We start from the raw sequence: 22,518 nt of genomic DNA on the forward strand, positions 1-22,518 counted from the left end.
ATGGTATCGAACGCTGCGCTGAGGTTGAGGAGGATGAGAATAGTGAGTAGTCCAGAGTCAGCTGCACAGAGGAAGTCGTTGGTTATTTTGACCAGGGCTGTTTCGGTGCTATGTTTTGGACGGAAGCCGGATTGGAAGGGTTCATGGAGGTTGTTTGTGTCGAGGTGGGACTGTAATTGTGCGGCAACCACCCTTTCAAGTGTTTTGGAGATGAAGGGGAGATTGGAGATGGGCCAGTAATTGTTAAGGACAGCTGGGTCAGCACCAGGTTTTTTCAGGATGGGTGTGATGGCAGCCAGTTTTAGAGTGGGCGGTACAGTACCAGTGGTGAGGGAGGAGTTAATTATGTTGGTAATCATGGGGGAAATAGACGGCAAGATGAATTGCAGCCTTCATAAGTGCACTGATAAGGGGGCAGATGGTCGTACTGCTCACTTTGGTGGGACTTAAGCTGCTTGCTCCTCCTGAACTCAATCCTGCAGCCCCCAATCTTACACACGAACAAGCTTTATCAAAAAGGAACATTTTAAGTATAACCTTAAATACCTCCTGAACCCGAAGTGGGAGCTGACTCTACAAGAACTTACAGACTGTAGAAACCACAAAAGAGCCTGATTGGGATATTAACCTCTTCAATATGTGATGCAGCTTGATTATTAAGGGCTTTGTGTGTGAAGAGCAGGATTTTCTATTCTAAATTTATTAGGGAGCCAAATCAGAGAAGCTAAGACGAGAGGAATATAATGTCTTCATTTAAATGTGTTACAATTTGGACACAAGGTACGTTCAATATTAATAACAACTGAATAGACAGATGACCAGCACTCTGTAGCAACGGTGGCCATTGGACTTATTCAATTCAATTTTATTTGTATAGCGCCAAATCATAATATACATTATCTCAAGGCACTTTACATAGAAGGTCAAGACCTTAAAATCTTATTAATATACAGAAACCCAACAGTTCCCACAATGAGCAGCACTTTGGCGACTGTGAAGAGAAAAACTCATTAACAGGGAGAAACCTCTAGAACCAGACTCAATGTGGGCGGTCATCTGCCTCGACCGGTTGGGGTGAGAAAAGAAAAAAGGGAGAGGAGATGAGTGGAAAAGAGGGGAGAGAAGTTAGAGAGATAGTGGGGAGATGGAGGGGGAGAGAGAGAAAATGAAAACAATAACAGTGTAAAGACGTATTGATTATTATTGATAATAGTAACAATTCATATAATAATTAAAATTACTGAAGTATTGTTGTTAATTACAATAATAATAATAATAATAATAGTTGTTGTCCTACAGTTCTGGAGTCAGAGATACCTGCAATGAGAGAGAGAAAGAGAGCGAGAACGACTATGGAAGAACAATGTATTGATAATAATAGATGTATTGAAATAAATAAATGAATGTGGACTGAAAACCTACCCCCTGGTGCAGAAGCATCATTGGCTCAATGGAAAACACTCAACCGCCTCAGAACGAGAACGGGCTGATCCAAAGATGCTCTGCTCAAATGGGGCTTCAAGACTGGCCCAACCACCATGTGAATGTGGAGAAGCACACCATACTATGGAACACTGTCTTGTCTGCCCTTTACTACCCAACCCTTGCAGCCCAAAAGACCTTGCAGTGTTCAACAAAAACGCAAAGGACTGTGTAAAGAAATGGGAAACTGCCATATAAGTATCACGCTCCAGTGAAACGAAAAGAAGAAGAATAATAGTTGTTGTCCTGCAGTTCTGGAGTCAGAGATAACTGCAATGAGAGAAAGAGAGAGAAAGAGGGACTATGGAAGAAAAAAGAAACATAGTCACTGACAGGTATTAAAATAAATAAAAGAGTGTGGGGGGGCAGAGAGACAGAGAAGTCTAGAAGTGCTCAGTGCATGATGGGGAGTTCCCCCTGCAGTCTAGACCTATAGCAGCATAACTAAGGGATGGTTCAGGACTCACCTGATCCGGAACTAACTATAGGCTTTATCAAAAAGGAATATTTTAAGTTTAACTTTAAATGCAGAGATGGTGTCTGCCTCCTGAACCCAGAGTGGGAGCTGGTTCCACAGGAGAGGAGCCTGGTAGCTGAATGCTCTACCTCCTGTTCTACTCTTACAGACTCTTGGAACCACAAGAGAGCCTGTGTTTTATGAATGAAGTGATCTATTTGGATAATACGGTGTTATCAGGTCTCTGATGTATGAAGGGGCTTGATTGTTAAGGGCTTTATATGTGAGGTGCAGGATCTTGAATTCTATTATGTAGAGAAGCTAAGACAGGAGTAGTGGACTAGTTTCTCAGCATCCTTCTGAGACAGGATGTTTCTAATAATATTGCGCAGGTGGAAGAAAGCTGTCCTAGAGACTTGTTTTATGTGTTGGTCAAATGACATGTCCTGGTCGAACATAACTCCAAGGTTCCTCACAGTTGAGCTGGAGGCCAAACTGACCAACTTATCAACTCTAGTGATGTTGTTGATCACAACAACAGGGCGTTTACTGCAATAAATACGATTCATAAATACGGCAAATGACAGCAGATTCTCCAGTTCAGGGTTCTATGGGATTGAATAAACACGTTTTGAACAACAAATTGAACCAAACAAAATCTCAGGTTTGGTGGCCTTGCATGCTGAGATATTGAAAAGTCTGTAATGAATGTCAGTCTGTTTCAGTTTTCAGTCTGAAACATACTTTGTTCTGTATAAAAAAGCTTCTATAAATATTATGACATTGATTGAAATTAGTTATATTAAATACACTGCTCAAAAGAATTGCCCAACAACACCTGGGCATGCTCCTGATGATTTTGCAGATGGTGTCCTGGGAAATCTCCTCCCAGACCTAGATCAGGGCATCAGTGAGCTCCTGCACAGTCCTGCACAGTCCTGCCTCCCCCGACCATCACTGACCCACCGCCAAACCGGTCATGCTGGATGATGTTACAGGCAGCATAATGTTCACCGCAGCTTCTCTATCTCTCTTAAGGTCTTGACCTTCTATGTAAAGTGCTTTGAGATAATGTATATTATGATTTGGAGCTATATAAATAGAATTTTAATGAATCTCCAGACTTTGACATTCGTCACCCTCATGGAGTCTGTTTCTGACAGCTTGTTCAGAAACATGCACACCAGTAGCCTGCTGGAGGTCATTTTGTAGGACCCTGACAGTGCTCCTCCTTGCTCCTCCTCACGCAAAGGAACAGACACCGGTCCTGAGCTGGGTTGATGCCCTTCTACGGCCCTGTCCAGCTCTCCTTGTGTAACTGCTGGTCTCCTGGTATCTACTCCATATTCTTGATTGGGCTTCAGGTACCGCCTCATGCTACCAGTAGTGACAAGGACACAAGCAGAACACAAGACTAAGGAAGAATCCGTCGGGAAGGATAAGAAGAGAGCAGCTGTCTGTAAAACCATTCCCTTTTTGGGGGTTGTCTTGCTTTTGCCTCCATTGCACCTGTTGTCACTTTCATTTGCACCAAAGCTGGTGAAACTGATTCACAATCACTTGTGCTTCTTAAATGGACAGAATGATATAACTGAAATTTAAATGACTTGGTGTTATACTCTGGTGATTAAGTGTCTCCTTGATTTTTTTAAGCAGTGTATATATGAAATCAAACTGACAATGTGACATCTGGTGTCACTGGATAGATGAATGGGATGTGATGGATATTTCACACCTGGCAAATTGGATGGGAAATGCACATTCAGTACCCACCTTTCTGAATCACCCCCAACTATTTATAGTCTAACAGCTTGACCTGATGCAACAAAATGATCATGATCAACCAAAAGAGGAATTAAGATATAACAAAAAATAACAAGAGAATTACCAGCAGAAAGGAGTTCACATTAAACAAATTAATAAAATAGATTTATTTACAGGTTGATCTGAATTGCAATATTCAAAAGTGCGACATTTAAATATTACATTGACATTATTTAAAAACACAAATTAGATCATCTCAAAACGAACAACATAAATATGGAAAAATGCAAGTTGACAGAAGTAAAGCAACCAGTTAATCATCTCTCATAAACAGACACAAAGGCGCCTTTAAAAAATGGCAGTTGGCAGCAACACTTTGAAGACAATATGTGCAAAATCTCTGAAACATAATATGTGCTCATACATGCAAATATATTTCAACAATATTACACTGCACATGTAAATGTTTAGTTTACAGCATTTCTTATGAAGCTCTGAAGGTCTGGGAATGAAACATAAACTTCAAATTACATCAATATTAATGTACACATGCAAAGTTTGCAAATTAAGTCACAGATCCATATTTGTACTGATATGATAAATATTACAGAGAGCATACTTACATTTTGTGAAGGGACACTTATGGTTTTATGAGAGGTTATCTTGCGTTATCGCACACGCGCGCAAGCCCATCCCCACACACAACACTTTTGGTTTGACCTTCAGCTCATAACCTACATTAAGAGGCATGAATAACTGGAACCAACTTCATCTGCAGAACAATTTTAATATGATGAGGTAGCATAGCCTCATGGTTACTGCATTTGATTTGTGTTGATGTACTAATCGTCTCAGAGCAACAGTGAAAATACAAACTCTAAATATTAATTATCAAATATAAATGGAAATAAGCATCATGAGATTTTCTAATTCCGACAACAAAGGAAGTCAGAGTTATAGACTGTAGACTTGGGGTGGAGAACCTTATTGCTCCAGGCCCACCTATACAGCCCACAAAATCATTTGTAAATACACGAAAGCAACAATAAATACGAAAACAAATCTCTGGAGAGCAAGTATCTTTTTCTGCAATAAAAGAAAGTAACTTAAAATGTGTCCTTTAGGGTGGTGCGATCTTCTTGCCAAGAAAAGTGATATGTGGTGAACGAGTGACAACTGAAAAGCTGAAATCTCATTCAGAGGAAGAATGTATGAAGGAGCCTTGTTAATGCTGCAGAGCCGCTTTAACTAGACAAAGTACATTTTTTCCAACAGGTCAGTTTTTCTCAAAGAACAGTGCAGATAAATGATTCTGTTTCTCCCTAGTCTGCGATGAAACAACAGACAGTTTTAGCTTCATATCAATACCATCAGTCACTTCGCCAGTTTAATCATGAAGGCTGTTACAAACATTGAAATGGCCCTTGATAGGACAAGGGTATTTTACTACTGGATTTAAGCTTTACCTGGACAATACAGAAAAATCTTCATTGAGACCTCTCTGTCCTTCCACATGCATGTGTGGAAAGCATACATTAGGAGGGCACACCTCCTTACATGAGTCTTCATGGAAAGTGAGACAAGGAGAGCAGAAGCTGAAAGATCCCAGCACAGAACAGAGCAGGCATCAATGACAACACATGACTTTGATTAGGTAGGATTCAGAATGAAAAGGAGGTGCTGGGGTTGTAAAGTAGCTTGTAAGCAGTCGGCAGTAGGCAGAGTAAAGTAGCTTTAATAGAGTGTGCAATATAAGCTCAACCAATTAAATGCCTAGGAAGGGATCAGCTGAGCCATCAGCTGATGTGGGCTGGCATAGACATCTACTGCTTTCAGCTGACATACTAGATTGTGGCTGAACTTCACTTCATGACTTGCCTGAACTAAAGATATGCTCAATTAGAAATAGAACTGGGAGAAGCTCCTGAAAATAGTCCCAAAAATAAATGACACTTGTTCCTATAATCCTATACCCTAACAAAGTTAGACAGACATGCTAACACATGTCCAAAGAATCATCAAGCAGGAGAAAGTTTGTCTCTCCTACCATGGTTCCTTAACATTGTCTGAATGAAGGTAAAAAGGCAAAAAATATAACAAAAAAGTATTTTAAATAGGGGCAACCTAAGACAGCATGTTCAACTGTTTGCTCTGTCTGGTGAGACACTACTAACTCTGCAATGTCACACAGAATACAGTTATTGTCATGTCCAATATCAAAACTTATGGAAGTCTAAACCATAGACTCGTTTATTATTGGAATAATCAGATGCAAAAGGGAATCTGAGTCAACGAGACTTGAGTTTGTGTTGTGTTGTGTTGTACTGCTGATGTTAATGATCTTTGTGTTTAGTGTGGAATCTCTCTAACAAGGCTCTCAGGATGTTCCCTGGGATCTGTTGATGCTGGTCTATCAGAGACTGGACAGCCTGCTGCACCTGCAGAGCAAAAAGACTGGTTAGCAGCAGATATGAGCGAGTGATGTTTTGTGGAAAAGCTCATATTTCTGCAAACATTCAGCTGGAAAACTCAAATTCAGAGCAGTGAATTTTATGTTCAGTTTGTGCCTGCAACTGTTATACTAACTATACTTGTTTATTCTAACAGCAGTACTTTATAACAGAATGAATGCAGCATTTACATTTACTCATTTTGTCAGATGCTTTAATCCAAAGCGACTTACAATTTGTGTACCACACTAAAGCTTCAATACAGTGGGAGCATGCAAAATTCGTTCAAAAGACAAAGTTTAGGGGATGAGATAAAGAATCTTCAAGAGGTTTTGTAAGGTTGAAAGGGACGCTCGTGCTCTAATAACATTTGGCTGTTCAATCCACCATCGAGGAAGTCTGGACTGTGATTGCTTGGTGGGTTTGTAGGATTGGCAATGCCAGATGCTATGGTCATCCTAGAGTCGATGTGAATATTGCCACCATATTTGAAGAGATTTCCTCAAGGTGTTCATGGGAAATTTTGTTCACTGGGCCAAAATGTATTTTGCGAGGTTGTAGTATTCTTGACCTTTCTTAGTCTTGCCCCCCTGTTAGAGGCCTATGTGACTTGGTTACACAGCTGATGTCCATTGGACAGCCCTGCTTTTCTTTGACATCACTGGAGCGAAGCCTGTAATAGGTTAGAGGGCAGTGACATGGACTAATTACACAATCAATCTCAGGTCTGGTAAATCCATCATAAAATTAAATGGCACAATGTGTACTTAGGGCATAACAATTGTGGTCCGATAAGAAAAACATAAACTTGATTGATTCACATAAAAGTGAATGTTTACGCAAAATATGAATGGATTTCCTCAAGGTGTTCAGGAGATTTTACAAAAAAGCAAAGCAAAATATTTGCTTTGGGAGGTCAAAGTGACCCAGATCTTTGACCTCGGCCACTGGCTGTTGCCACCTGGAGGTCTGCCAAACACAAGAGAGGAAATTAAAGAGAAATGCAGCTCTCAGCTCTTACTTTCTCCGCCAGTTCTGCAGCATTTATGTTGGGGTCATACTGGATGGGATCCCCAAGGAAGGTTCGGAATTTCACAGGAAATCCACCATAAACAGGTGCTGCAGGTAGACGGAATCTCTCATACACCCAGCGGAAAAATCCTGGACAGAGTGAGAGACAGGGGGTCATACTTGGTGTCCCATACAGAGAGGAAATAAGACCGCAGACGTTAATAAATGAACAGGCTATACTTTACTATTCATATCTACTCCACATTCAAATCAACAGTGAATGTTTGCTATTGTATCAAGGCCTGATAGATCTTGTTCCTCTGTCCACAGAACTGAACATACTCATTTACTGCCCTGTGGCTAGTAATACTTTAAATCCATGTTACTTAAAGGTCCAAGATTTAGGTGAAAGGGATCTATTGGCAGAAATATAATGTAGAATAATCCACATGATGTTTTCACTAGTTCATTTCATCTAAATTGTATGAATTGTAGTTTTCTTTACCCCAGAAAAGTTCCTTTATATTTAAATACTTTATATTTACATCGAGGGGACCCTCTCTACAGAGGCCGCCATGTTTTTTACAGTAGTCCAGACTGGACAAACTAAACACCTTTTGAGTTTTTATGACAACTGAAGTTACCACAGGTTCTTTTTCATGTTTGGAAGGAGAGGGTGAGGTGAGGGGTGTTCAGCTGCAACATGCAATTTCAACATTCAACATTCTGCATGGCAACAATGTCAAAACACCTGCATGGTGTGACCTGTACTATGTTTCCCTCTGTGTGTGTGTGTCTGTGTTTTTGTGTGAGTGAGAGTGAGCTAGAGAGAGAGAGATCTGTGTGAAGTTCAGGGTGGCTGTTCATCATCTTGGTGATCCTATTTCTGCGATTTAACTTCCTTCTACACTTACTGAGAGTTCCCAAAGACCTGAAGCCCTCTCGCACATTCTGAGTAAACATTGGAATCACTGGCTGAAAAACAAAGAGCAGAAGAAAGAGACGATTAGAGAGAAAGATCTTCTACTCTGTAGAACAGAGAATAAAGATGCTGCACAGGGACATTATGACACCTGTGCTGTTTACTATAGGCTTAAAGGAAGAACAATCAGAGGTCGGTTGTTTTCAGGGACAACAACGCACCACTTGAGAGTCGATGGCAACTTGGGCAAAGCCTTTGCGTTTGCCCCAGAGAAGAGGGTAGGTCTCATCACTGAGCAGAGCCTCCCGCACTCCTCCTGGGGAAATACCCAACAGGTGACCATTCTTCAGAGCTCGCACACACTCCTCCTGAGGGCCATGGATCACACTGAACACTTCCAACAGTAATTTGAAACCTGGAGGAACAGGGTGGAGATGGGTTCAGACAAAGATGAGAAATAGGATTAAACAGGTATCAAAACAATTTGGAAATATTACCTACATAAATACATCTAAAGTAGGTGCTCATCATACAATGATTAACTCTTGATGTAGCTTGTCTACTTTGCAGGTTACACAGGGTGATTTATCAGAGCGTGATGTTTGAGTGAAACTAATAAATATAATTTATTCACTTGAGGTCTTTACACACTGAGGTGATGTTGTTTTAGTGCAACTAATTTGAATGTTAATATAATTTTTCAAACTGTGGTTTGGTCATGTCAACTTTCGCGGAGAATAGTGAAGGTGAACATTCTTAGATGAAAAAGGGCCAATCTTTTCGAAGGAGGCAGATTTTTCCATACTTTCAAAGAGTGAAAAAATGCATCAACCAATCAGGGTAGAATATAGTAGTTCAGACAGAGGTCAGATGCTGGTCGGATCCTGGTCTGCTCCTCTGCCACCACAGACTTCAGACTGTCCCACAAATATGTCCTGAGCCAGGGCCATAGTGGACCTCCAGCTCCAGTATGAGGCAGGGAGTTTTGACTCAGGAGGATTTTATCAATACACCAACTTTTCCTCCTCATCTTAGCGTAAGAATTTTTCTTTATTTCAGTTATTTTCAGTGTTTTGTTTAGTTAGGGTCTGAACTTTAAACTCTACACCATATTAATACAGTAACACAGCTCATCTTGTTTTTGTGTTTGGTAGAGATTGATGGTTGTTTCCTATATACTGTCCTTCCATTATTAAGAACATAAAATACTTTACATTGTTGAATATAATCTTAAAGTCCAAGCAGATGCTTGAGATTCATCTAACCCCTCACGCATGTGACAGAACCTAAAAACAACACACTGCATTTATCATGAAGTGAGCATAGTGTATCCATATGTGGTCATGATGATACAGTGCGAGTACCTGGAATCTTGAAGAGGAAGTGGTCAGCTACAGAGTGACAGGTCCGTCCTTTCTGGATTATAACATTGGCCAGGAAGTAGTAGTAGTCGATAGGAATCGCTCCATGATAGTACACGATCAGTGCTGGTCCTTTGTCAGGAATTTTCTCCAGCCCATGGATCTCATAGCCTGATACACAGGTCACAGTATGCAGAAATTAGCAGTATTTATGATTCATGTATCTTAGATACGTATTTAAAATACGTATTTGAAATACACAATAGCTTTTTCAGTAAAGGCTGAATGTTGGCTTTCTTAAAATAATCAGGGAAACAGCCGGAAGACAGAGAGCAGTTAATCATTTTGAGAAGGCTCCGGCCAATAGCACCAAATACTTCTTTTAGGAGTGAGGTTGGGAGGATGTCAAGAGGGCTGGAAGGTGAGATGAGACACAGCGTCGACAAGCTCAGAATGAGACACTTGCTGAAAATGATTAAGGAGCAAAGGACAGGCAGGAAGATCTATTAGTTCTGGTGTCAATGACTTTTTCCCTCAAAAAAGATCAACTTTTCAGAGTCAGAATTTGAAGTGGCTAGGAGGGCAGAAGGAGCAGTGTTTTGGGGTTTGAAAAGGAAATTGGGATGATGATGATTGCTGGTGATAATAATTTGGTCTTGCAACTTTACTTTTTTTATTATAAGAACTAAAGACTATTATTTATACTCATACTTTTGTCTATGAGGTCATTTTAAGTATTTAGGTATTTTAGAGTACTCTGAAGTTGCAGTGCAGTACAGGGCAACGGAAATACACAGAAATAGCAACAAAGCGTGAACATTTTCCATCCATCCATTATCTATACCACTTATACTTTGAGGGCTGCAGAGGGAGCTGGAGCCAATACCAGCTGACGTTCGGCAATCGGCGGAGTTCCCCCTAGAGAGGTCACCAGAATATAGAGACAAACAAACATACACACTCAAATTCAAACCTACAGTCAGTTTAGAGTGTCCAATTAATGTAACTGTGGGGAGACTCAGAGTACCCTGAGAAAACATGCAAATTCAGAAAGACCCTGGTCAGGATTCCAATCACCTTGCTTTGCACCCCAGCATATAAATATTTAATGTTTAATTGAAATAAAAGTAAGCATTTATTAATTTGTTTACAACTTAATAAGTGAATAAGTAAATGGAATATAATAAGTTGTCATCCCTTTTTTCATTGTTTTAACTAATATTAAAAGAATAAGGCCAAAACTGGGGACAGGCAAAATAGAAGCTCAATAACTAGATAACGGAGAAAAAAAAGGACAAGGTAATGCAATTGGAAAAGAATTTGCCTTTTAAAATTGCCTGATGAAATAGAATAGATTTTTTAAATTCTACTATCTAATTTTTTATTCTTTAATGTATTTGTTTTAGTAAATTTCAACTATTTATTAATGCATTATTATTTCATTTGTAAATTATATTATAATTTCTCTTTTTTTTATTCATTAAAATCTAAAATCATAAATTTGCAGTGTAATGTGTTTTTATCTATACATATTATACTATTTATAAATCGAGGCAGATGGCTGCTCAAATAGAGTCTCAACCTTACCACGTAAAGTATATTGAGATAATCTATGATGTGATTGACCCTATGAAAGTAAATGTGTATTGAATTGAATTTATTTTTTGATCAATACATTTATTTATAAAGACATTGACTAATGCATGCTTTTATGAAACAATTTGGTATTAATTATAGAAATGCGTTATTACTACTTCCATGACACTTTTGGTCTATACCACCATGCATTGTGCTTTATTTGTTAATAGTGGGATGTGGGGTCAAAAACAGTGAGACAATCAGTATCGCTCTAAGTTTCCTTTAACTTTTATAAGAAATATATGAAATGGGGCAGAGGCTAAAGAAATACAGCCAATTCTTCCCTGTAGCCTTTACATTTAGGCTGATGTGTATGTTTCTTGTTTATTAGTTGGATACACCAGCCACAACATTAAAAACAGTTACCTTTTATTTATTTTTTATCTATATACACGTATATATATTTCTGTTGATATATATATACATATATATATATATATATATATATTTATATATGATCATGTGTGTTCTAAAGGTGTGTCCAAAGCAACGCAATGCGAATTTTCGCGACGCCCTAAATGAGCCACGGGATCGTTTGTGTTTATTACAAATATGTCACTCATAGGATGAAAAAGAGGTACCATACACGCCAATGACGATGTCAACGAGGAAAGACAACAATAGCTTTTGATTGTAATTCTAGGTGCTGTGCTGAAATTTCGATGTCATGTCCTTCCTCCTGCATGCTGTTCTCAGGTGCCAACACTTGCCAGAATGTTCTGGAAATGTTCCTTGTTGTATATGCAGCTGATACAGACAATCTCCTACTGTGTTCAATAAACAGTATATGAAAGACAAACTCATGTCCATAACCAATTTTCCATACAGCGGCTCATGATATGAACTGGGAAGTCGTGAGTCAGGTGCGAGGGAATGAACCATGAGAAGACACACCCTATCTGCTTTGAGGGAGCTTAGATGTTATTTCTAGTTTTGTCAATATTGCACACTAACTGGCCACTATCAGCACTGGCAGAAGGAACAAAATGTATCCTTTTCCTTTTTCTTTTATTCATGATGTTTGTATGGATAGCATTTTAAAAGGAGAATGTGATGGATAAAGCCCTTGGTGTATTACCATGCCATATGGCTCCGTGTCCGTCCCACAGAGTAGCCAGAGTCTTCCTGGCTCCATCCCACAGGTTGTTGGAGTAAGCTTCCCTCAGCTGATTCTTCCTCTGTTAGAAGAAAACATCAGGACAGGTTGAATCAGCAGCAGATTACAATTCTTATGATCTAAGATCATGGTCTAAATCTCAATCTCATCTCACTCATCAACATGTCCAAATTGATCTAACAGTAGATTGCTGCACTTGAAACAAGGTTAAAAAAAGTAGTACTTAGTTTCTTCATTAATAATTAGTGACATGAAATAAACAAACCAGAGTGTCATGTCCCATTCCCTATAATAGTCAGATGGAATGATGTAGTAGCACCTGAATGTTATGTTCGTGCTTCCTAATGACCACCAACATAAATGCATTGTAATAGGGGGCCTCCATGTTTATTCTCCTCTTCTTTTTACACAACTGTAGTTTCCCTTGCATCTTAACATTACTTATAGCCCCTTAACAATGCGCCCCCTCCCGCAGACAGACACCATTTAAAATAGGATTTGTGAATATGACCTATACAAATAAAATTTGATTTGAAATTTTAACTGTGCTAGTGCATAGATATGTGAGGCATTCCAGAACTGCCAATCAAAGGTTTTATTTGTCATCTGCACAACAGATACATCTTAAATCCCAGGCACCTCAAGCAGCTCAACATGCAAGTGTCATAAAATAAGAGTAACTAAAAATACAAATAACATACACTAGTGCAAATGAAACAATAAGTTCAAATGTCAGTACTAGTGCAAAAAATTAAACAAAAACAAAAATAAAATAAAACATTATAATAAAATAATAAAACATTATAAGGTGCTAAAGTGAGATATATACATGTCAGGATTTAGCAGCAGTTATGGGGAGGTATGGACAGAAATTAATTATTGCACTCATTATATTTTTATATAGGTTGGAAATATGATGAATAGAAATGATAATGAGAGAATGAGAATTATTGTAAACTAAATAAATAAATATAAATTTTTGCTTATGAATATTATAATGTGTAAATAAATATGTTGTTTTAAACAGATGTAGTGACTTTCACAGAGCTCAGGAGTTCAGCAGTCTTACAGCCTGTGGGATAAAACTGTCCCTGAGTCTTGTGGTCCTGGTCCGGATGCTGCGGTACCGTCTGCCAGATGGGAGCAGACAGAAGAGTTTGTTGCTGGGGTGATGGGGGTCTTTTAATATCCTGTAAGCCTTCTTCCTACAACGCTGGGTGTAGAGGTCCTCCATGGATGGTAGCTCCGTCCTGGTGATGTGCTGAGCAGTTTTCACCACCCTCTGTAGAGTCTTACGGTTGAGGGCGGTGCAACTGCCGTATCAGGCCGTGATGCAGCCGGTCAGGATACTCTCGATGGTGCACCTGTAGAAGTTGCAGAGTATCCTGGAGTCCATGTTGAACCTCCGCAGCCTGCGGAGGAAGAAGAGCCGCTGACAAGCTGTCTCTGTAATAACCCTGGTGTGATGGGTCCCTGTCAGGTCCTCAGTGATGTGAACCCCGAGGAACCTGAAGCTGCTGACTCTCTCCACAGGAGTCCCATCGATGGTGATGGGGGCATGTCCATCTCTCTGCTTCTTCCTGTAATCCACAATCAGCTCCTTGGTTTTGCAGACGTTGAGATGGAGGTTGTTGTCCTGGCACCAAGATGTCAGGGCTCTGACCTCCTCTCTGTAGGCCGTCTCGTCGCTGTCTGTGATCAGGCTGATGACGGTGGTGTCGTCAGCAAACTTGATGATGGTGTTGGAGCTGTATGTGGCCACGCAGTCGTGCATGAACAGGGAGTAGAGGAGAGGGCTGAGCACGCAACCCTGGGGGGCTCCGGTGTTGAGGGTCCGGCTGGAGGATGTGATGTTCCCCATCCGCACTGCCTGGCGTCTGCCCATCAGGACGTTCAGGATCCAGTTACAGAGGGCGCTGTTGAGCCCGAGGTCCCTGAGCTTGATGACGAGCTTGGAGGGCACAATAGTGTTGAATGCTGAACTGTAGTCAATGAACAGCATCCTCACATACGTGTTCCTCTGGTCCAGGTGGGAGAGGGCAGTGTGGAGGGTGAGGGTGATGGCGTCGGTTGTGGACCTGTTCTCCCTGTAAGCAAACTGCAGGGGGTCCAGTGAGTCGGGGAGGGAGGAGGTGATGAACTGTTTGACTAACCGCTCAAAGCACTTCATGATGATGGGGGTGAGTGCAACTGGGCGGTAGTCGTTGAGGCAGATGGTCTTTGTCTTTTTAGGGACTGGAATGATGGTGGACTCTTTGAAACAAGTGGGGACTATAGACTGGAGCAGTGACTTATTGAAGATGTCTGTGAACACCTCTGCCAGCTGAACTGCACACACCTTGAGAGCACGGCCAGGGATGCCGTCAGGCCCAGGAGCCCTATGTGTGTTGATCTTTTTTAGGGATCTGCACACATCTGCACTGGTTAGAACCAGGGGGCAGGGGCAGGGATCCTGAGCCTTCTGTACCTCCACAGCCGGGGGTCTCTCAAAGCATGCATAAAATGTGTTCAGTTCATCTGGGAGAGATGCACACACTTCCTTGGCACCACTTGTTGTTCTTTTATAGTCTGTTATAGTTTCTAGTCCAGACCTAATGTTTCTAGCGTTGGAGCCCTTGTAGTCAGACTCCACTTTGTTCTTATATTGTCTTTTAGCACTGCTAATAGCTCTTAGCTATCATTCAGCAGGTAAGTGAGTCCTTGGTACTGTAAGCTTTAGTTATCCATTCTTGACTTTCCATGGCTTCCTGTCCTGCACTTGGTGACAGGGTTGAAAATATGTTGGTTTTACACTTGTTGTTTTTATTTGCCCTGCTCTTTCACTCTCTCTCACAGCACCCACTTTTTCAGGAGCAGGGGTTACATCTATGGTTTGAAGTTTGCTACAGGTTTACTTCCAGGGTCTGCCTTGTATTGAACCAGTACAGTTCCTTTGCATTACATTACATTTCATTTAGCTGACACTTTTGTCTGTAGTTGTTTACTTCAGACGAGTTGAGGGTGGGTTTCTTCAGGGGAGGCTTAACTCTTGCCTCCTTAAGAGAGTTAGGGAAACAGCCAGTTAGCAGGGAAGTGTTAATGAGATGAGCAAGAAAAGGAAGGTCTGGAGCAATAGATTGGAGAATGTGAGAGGGGATGGGGTCAAGGGGACAGGTGGTTGGGCAGGCGGAGGTTAACAGGGTAAGAACCTGATTGGGAGACAGGAGGGTGAAAGAGGAAAGAGAAGGGGATGAAGATGAAGTTGATGCAGATGTAGTTACAGAAGGTGAGTTTGAAAATGAAGAGCGTATGTCATCTTCTTTTAGACATTGTTTTGTGCAGACCATGCTTTGATGTCTTTCTTTTCTGCAGTGACTGTGGTTTAACAAGGCAGCAAGTGTCTCTAAAATACAGTTGCCACAATTGCCAGAAGATGAACAGTCTTCTGTTTTGACTAGGGTTTTTGGATTTTTCCACAGAGTTGCATAGAGTTTGATAAGCACAGGGCCGAAGTGGCTTCGGCTTGGAGGTCTGCCTTAGAGACTGCAGTGTTGTCTATCAGTGCCTTTTCAACTGACTCCAAAGTCTTACATAGTTCATTACAGGCAGTGGAAACCTAAATAGGCAGTCAGTAATGCTTTTTTAATAACCTCTTTGGTATTGCGTGAGTGTGGCACAAGCTTGCACTGCAGTGACCAGATACATTGTACTTAGCCAAAGCTAATTAGCAGCAAGATGCACCTTTCCCCTGCAGGTGACTACCTTAAACTTTTACAGAAAATGTCAGTGCTAGAAACCAAAATTCACCAGTTAGAAATGAATGTGGAAGTAAATGGATTTTGTGGAAATGCCACTACTTGCTAACACACAGCTCACTAGCACCAACAAGACTCCCAAAAAAAAGGAGGGCTATGTAACAGATACGAAATCTAAAAGTGGCATCCCCCTGGAACTGAGTGCATTAAATTATTTCCCTGGAAGATGGGGGGACGAGACACAGGGAGGAACCAGCACCCTGAGATCTGTTATAGGACTGGCTAACCTGCTTTTTCATCCCTTAACTCCTGTACAAAGCAGAAAACAGAAGTTGAGAGCTAATGACCTGCATAACCTCTCACTCACATATAAGCGTAATAACTGAGAGTACATCAGAAAGTATAGGATACAGGGATACTAATCAGTTGGCCTCAAAATTTGATTGTGGGTGACTTTGGTGTGAAAAACATGAGAAACAAGCGCAGTAATAATACCAAAATACTATGTTTTTGACATAAACCCAGTGTAAAAAAGCATTACTAATTCTGAAATAAGACTTTATTTAACTGTTGAACACAGTGAGGTGTCTGAATACTGAGGTATTTGTTAGTTGCCCTCTACCACCATCAGAAGAGGAGCTAAGAGATTCAGGAAAATGTAGGCCAGGCCACGAACACATATCTTAAAACTGCATGTTCTGTCCATTCAGTGCACCTGACTGACAAGTAAAAATGTTCTGGGATTTAAGATTAAGATTCCTCTTTATGGTCCCACACACAGCATGCAACATGCAAACATGGGGAAATTTGACCCCGTATTTAACCCATCCGTGTGAATGGAGCACACACGGAACACACGGAACACAATCCACACAGTGACCACACACGGAACAGTGGGCAGCCATGAAGGCGCCCGGGGAGCAATTAGGCGGTTCAGTGCCCAGGAGGTGAACTGGCCTCCCCCTTAAAGCCTTTTAAGTCTGAAGGTCTTAATATCGATAAGGCAGGACAAAATGACATACATCCATAACATCTTCCTGTGTAACACATCTGTTCCCTCTACCAATGACAAGATACAAAATAAATCAAAATAGGAGGAAACCATAACGCAGCAGATACCCTGAAGGACAGCCCCCTAACACCCAATAAGAAGTGAGCTTCAATCGTGAGAAACATCTGAGCAAAGAGAGAGAGGACGCTACCTTCCCCTCACATGAAAAAGCTGGTTACTGCTGGGACCCTGCCCTACTTCCATTTTCTCTCAAATTCTATTTGAACAACTCAGAACAACTTTACCCGACCTGCAGGACATTTCCACAGGCCATCCGTCTGCTCAACAGTGAGCATTGAACTGGACTATTTCAATCACCTGCACTGTAATACTGTATATACTGCAATATTGTAAATTTAACATGTTTATATTCAATACTGTAAATTTCACATGTCAATATTTAATATCTATTATTATTATTCACTGGTCACTTTATAGCATTAGGGCAAAAATAACCTTTTTAACACTATTCTGGTAGCAGGAACAAAAACAATTTCACTATGCATTGTCATCACAAAATTATACATCATAGAAATCACATAGAAATTTTTATTCAGGCTTTCCCTCACACCTGCCCTCTCTTGTGGCTCAGCCAATGAACTTTTTGATCACCTCAATCCTAAAATGAGAAGTGTTACTAATGCCATTTCTCCTAAAAAGACGCTCTCTGTTAAGAAAAGATCTCCATGGAGAAATGCCTTGCTGGTCAGGATAGACAAAACAAAACAAAAGGTACATTATGAGACAGACCTCACATTTATAATATGGAGATTAAAAATGAAAGGGAGGCTTCTCTAACATCATCACCAATAACATTAATAGTGTATGTGCCTTGTTTGCTACCCCTGACAGGCTAACTAACCCTCCTTTCTCAGATGCGTCTTAACTTCAATCCACCAGTGCCTGTTATGATTTTGCACCCTTGTTCCGTGAATTTTTTTTTAAAAATAAAACAGTCAGGTGCAGGAGGCATTGCTCCTGTGTCCACTCAAATTTGATACTAAAAACTAGGAGGACATAATACATCTGAAATTCTCTTCCTGCTGCTTTGATATTCTACAAACAGGCTTCTTCAAAATGTTTCCAAATGCATAGCCTCAGTTATTCTGCAAATAGCCATTATGTCCCCTCTCTCAGGTGTGTTCTCACAGGCCCTGAAAACTGCCGGTATCAAGCCTCTCTTAAAAACAAACACTCTAAACACATCAGCAAACATATCAAATCCCAGATTTTTGAGTGAGATAACTGAAAAAGCAGTTCCAACAGCTCGACAACTTCTTAACACAAAACAACAGTTCTGATGTCTTTCAGTCAGGTTAAACACAGAAAAAGGGTGAGGCTTAGTCTTAGTATTAATAAGGCTGCTTTCAGACATGCACTTACATGTGAGTCTGAAGATCACCTGAAGTGTTTCAGCAGGGGCTGCATGTGTGAATGCAAATGTTCAAGTGAGAGCCTCTCCACCTTTCTCCACCTGACCCCCAAGTATAAAGTCTGCACAAACTGTGGCGCAGCCTATATTCTTTGCAGGATTCACTGTGTGTGAGTAAAGGGGGTTCAATATCTACATGCAAATGCAATGCAGCAGAGTTGCACACAAAACTGACCTCATTTTAAGACCAATAAACCCATGGGTGCTCAGATGGACACAAATATTTAAACAATGTGGACACTGCACTGGACGGGAACAGGACAATTGTAAATGGTAAATGGACTTTACAGCACTTTCCCAGATATCTAGAGGTGAAGTTGAATGTTGCAGCTGAACACCCCTCACCTCACCCTCCCCTTCCAAACATCAAAGAGAACCTGTGGCATCCTTCAGTCATCATAAATACTCAAACGGTGTTAGTCCAGTCTGGGATAGTGAAAAAAAAACATGGTGGCTGCCGTAGAGAGGACCCCCTCCCAATTTAAATATAAAGTATTTATATATATGGTTCATTCTAGGGAAAAGAAAACAAGAATTTGTACAATTTAGATGAAACACACTTGTGAAAACATGAGGATTATTTTATATTCAATTTCTGCCAATAGATCCCTTTCACCTAAATCTTACACACTGAACCTTTAAGAAATTCATGCATTCAGTCATTCACACACATACAGCGCTTAATTGAGCAGTGTATATAATTTGGGATTCATGCAGACTGGAGGAATCAGTGGACAACCCTCTCTATCTCATGAACCACAGGTTGTCTCTGTTGGTCTGAAACTAGTTAAGTCACTTGCATCACCCTTAGTTCCCTTCTGATAGAATTCTTGAAAATGCATATCCAAATAGATGAACTAGATGAATTAGACCTTTATTTGTAATAATGAATTCATTGCCAACTTTCAAGAGAAGAGAACTCTTTAATCTTAACTTGGAGGTACAACAGATAATGACTGCTGATGACATCATGTGTTGATGGTTTTTTATCCTTGCTGCTGAAGCCGTATTCTCATAGTTTGACCAATCATCATAAACATTCTTAACAATTTCTCTCTCAGAAAGAATAAGGACTTCTGCTGCCTACTCACCAACTGTCTAAAAGTAAGAAAACATCTACCATCACGATCCATGATCAGCTTCAACCATGATCACAATCAACGACAACTATCCACGATTAGCTGATGCAGTTTTAATCTCTGTGTGTTAAACACCAAGCTGTTGCATACTAGCAGCATTCTTCTCTTGTCTTGTGCCATGTTGCAGAAATGTAACAGGTCTGACTTCATCCAAGTACCACAGTAGATCAACATGTGAAGCTGTCAGTCAACTCAAGCAGGCAGGCTATTACTTGAAATGATTATATGTACCTACAGTTACTAGATGGCATTTTGAGTGGTTGTAAAATCAAAAGTGTGGTTCACTGTTCATGCAGTGCCAGAAAGTGTCTGCGTACCTTATAGACATGAAGGAAGAGTATAGACAGGTAGAGGAGAATGACGATGAGGAAGGGCACGATGAAGACGATAGCCAGAGGGGTGAAGACCCACAGCAGGTACTGCAAAACGCTCAGGTAGTCCTCCATCTGACCAAGACCAGCCCATTCCTCCCACACATGGAACACACACACCTGCGAACCAAGACATCACCGCATGAAAAACATATCCACATCTACTGGCTGGATTGTTATGCACAGATATTCATGCTTGATCCGCTTTGGTGGACCACTGGCTTTTCGTATAGAACAGCCAGCCGTGTGACATGCTTAGAACTGTAAATGCAGCTGTATCAGTTAGTCCTGTTGACATATTACTTGAGCAGAACAAGTAAACAAGAGGTGAATATCTAAAAACCTCAACATGTAAAAACTATATTTTTGATGCATTGCCCAAAATGTAGTATTATTTCTAGGGTCAATTTAAAAAGGGGTGAGGGTAGTGGTAGTGTGAGCCTACACACCTTCATAAAACACACACAGAGATGCTGTTGCAACAGATGTTAAAACATGAGAAACGGTTCACAAACAAGTGTTACCAGGTTCATACAAAACTTGGGATGCATTTCTGAGTGAACTATCCCATGGTCCAGTGTACATATATGAATCGGTGCTAGAGGACTCACTGGGCAGCTGCGGCTCTTCAGGTAGAGTGGTTTGTCCACTAATCAGAAGGTCGGTAGTTGGATTCCAGGCTTCTCCATTCTGTAGTGTCCTACAGTAAGACACTGAACCCCAAATTGGCCCTGACAGCTGTGCCGACAGTGCATGAGTGATATACAATAGAGAAAGTATTGCACTTTCTGAATTTGTGTGAATTGTTGAATGGCAAACCTGTACCGTAGTGGTCATCAAAGACTTTATCAATACAGAGCATTTTACCATTTACAACTCATCCATGGAATCACAAAGCTGGCTGGAAGGACAGAGATGCAATATGCATCCTATAGTCTAAGCAAAGACTGCAAATCATGAACCATGCCAAACCTAATATGGGCATAAAAAAGTGGCCGTCAATGATGATTCTTTTTCTTTTAATTCTGTTTCCCCCTCCCAGCAGATGCCTCCTGCAAAGTATACTCCTTGAACCACTTTGTTTTGTATGAATCAATAAGCCTGGTGTATTTCTCCTTTTGAAAAGCTAGAAAGTATTATTTTCATTTGACAGAGGATATTCTCCAGTTTGACACATAAAAAGATGCAGTTTAGGGTTCAGTGTCTTTCTCAATCATGTGGATACCAACAACCTTCAACAAAGACCAGCCCCCAACAGGTACACACATGGCCTCATAACAAGACTGCAGCCACATGTGATCAAATACACAATAATATCAAGCGCCTCCTGCCAGGTGGTAACTTTCAGGAGTAGAGGAACAGAGTTCATACCAGGAAGGAGACGGTGTCCTCTGCTCCCATCAGACAGGACTGGTTCCCACTGTCTGACATCCTGCACTGTTGTCAGCCTCAGGAGAGAGCACCTGCTGCCATGGACAGGGAGAGGAAAACTCCACTCAGTATTTAGAGGTGTTACTGTCATGCACTTTGGTCATTAACGATGTTTTGTAGAACAGCTCATGGAAGTTGAATTTAAGTGGCACTCACGGGTCACGCCATCCAACCCTGTGTGTTCCGTTCAGCCAAGTGACAGATCTGCTGCTTGTGGTTTCATAGAAAGTAGCTTCGGAGTCTGGACTGACCAGGAAACTGGGAGCGATAACACCGAGAACAGGAGCGATGAGTGCGGCTGAATGAACGGACCAGGAAGACAACAGTCACAGAGTCACTCTGTCAACAAGCTAAAACAACAAACCACCGGAACACTATAAATGTGACACACTCAAGAGTTAGGGTGTTTTAGTGTCCGCGGCAACTCTGTGTAGAGAAAGGTTCCACTTACCAGAGACATCCGCACAGCATTCATACAATATCCACAAAAGAACACAGACCGTGAAGCTGTACAGTCGTCAAAATAAAAGCGCAAAAGATGGTAGCGATAAACACCTTAAGAAATAATTAAGACCTTTATGGGGGGTGACTTTAAAATGTGAAGTGGCAAACAATAAGTGATCGAAAAGTTTCAGACGGTTTTTTTAAATAGATATTTGTATAATGATTGGAAACAAACGTTTTCAACTGATCATTAGGATAACATTCGACATAAATGCATTTAAAATGGCAGCATTTTTGGAAGACCTGTACATACAGAAACAGGCTCACTGATAATGCAGAGAAGCATATTGACATTGAAAAGAACCTGCCTCTCAGAAGAAGTTGTCCTCACAGATAGAAGACAGAGATGATATATGTCGACATGATGTGTTAGAGGTTACATCTTTTAAATGTGAGGCAGTGCCATGTTAAAAGAAACGCAGTTGAATTTTAAAATATCATTGTGGTATCACATCTTAATGAAATGCGTGGCAGTGCCATGTAAAAAAAAATCAAGTACTCATATTTGTCAGAAAAAAAGTACCTCGCATCTTAACATTATTTATCTCCTTTATGAACAGCACCCTCTAGCAGCAAGATGCTGCACAGGACAATATCTACATTCAAATGCAATGCAGCAGAGCTGAACACAAAACTGACATCTCATTTTAAGAC

The 22,518-nt window shown here is 40.7% G+C and overlaps 1 protein-coding gene across 3 annotated transcripts; it reads right to left on the minus strand.

Annotated features, from left to right (window-relative positions):
- Positions 1 to 3,855: 3,855 nt before the first annotated feature.
- On the minus strand, positions 3,856 to 21,779 carry tmem68 (transmembrane protein 68). 3 transcript variants are annotated; one of them, XM_020099554.2, is made up of 9 exons: positions 21,517 to 21,779; positions 21,301 to 21,395; positions 19,876 to 20,049; positions 12,164 to 12,263; positions 9,451 to 9,618; positions 8,308 to 8,501; positions 8,079 to 8,139; positions 7,175 to 7,314; positions 3,856 to 6,141 (listed from the first exon to the last, which is right to left on the minus strand). In XM_020099554.2, the coding sequence occupies exons 2-9, from the start codon at positions 21,358 to 21,360 to the stop codon at positions 6,037 to 6,039; spliced, it is 1,002 nt and encodes a 333-aa protein (XP_019955113.2). In that variant the 5' UTR covers positions 21,361 to 21,395; positions 21,517 to 21,779; the 3' UTR covers positions 3,856 to 6,036. The 3 variants fall into 3 exon arrangements, with proteins under 3 accessions (XP_019955113.2, XP_019955122.2, XP_069367695.1); XM_020099563.2 differs by having other exon boundaries at positions 21,301 to 21,392; positions 21,517 to 21,696; XM_069511594.1 differs by lacking the exons at positions 21,301 to 21,395; positions 21,517 to 21,779 and adding an exon at positions 20,541 to 20,677.
- Between the last annotated feature and the right edge of the window lie 739 nt (positions 21,780 to 22,518).

Source organism: Paralichthys olivaceus, chromosome 16 (genome assembly GCF_024713975.1).
Source record: "Paralichthys olivaceus isolate ysfri-2021 chromosome 16, ASM2471397v2, whole genome shotgun sequence".
Taxonomy (NCBI): domain Eukaryota; kingdom Metazoa; phylum Chordata; class Actinopteri; order Pleuronectiformes; family Paralichthyidae; genus Paralichthys; species Paralichthys olivaceus.

Bases quoted from the DNA above. Each gene is read 5' to 3' on its own strand.
- tmem68 (XM_020099554.2), bottom strand. From the start codon at position 21,360: ATGTCAGACAGTGGGAACCAGTCCTGTCTGATGGGAGCAGAGGACACC. The intron at 8,502-9,450 runs GTACTCGCACTG...CTGTTCCTCCAG, and splicing joins CTTCCTCTTCAAGATTCCAG to GTTTCAAATTACTGTTGGAA. The intron at 6,142-7,174 runs GTAAGAGCTGAG...TTTGCTCTGCAG, and splicing joins CTGCAGAACTGGCGGAGAAA to GTGCAGCAGGCTGTCCAGTC.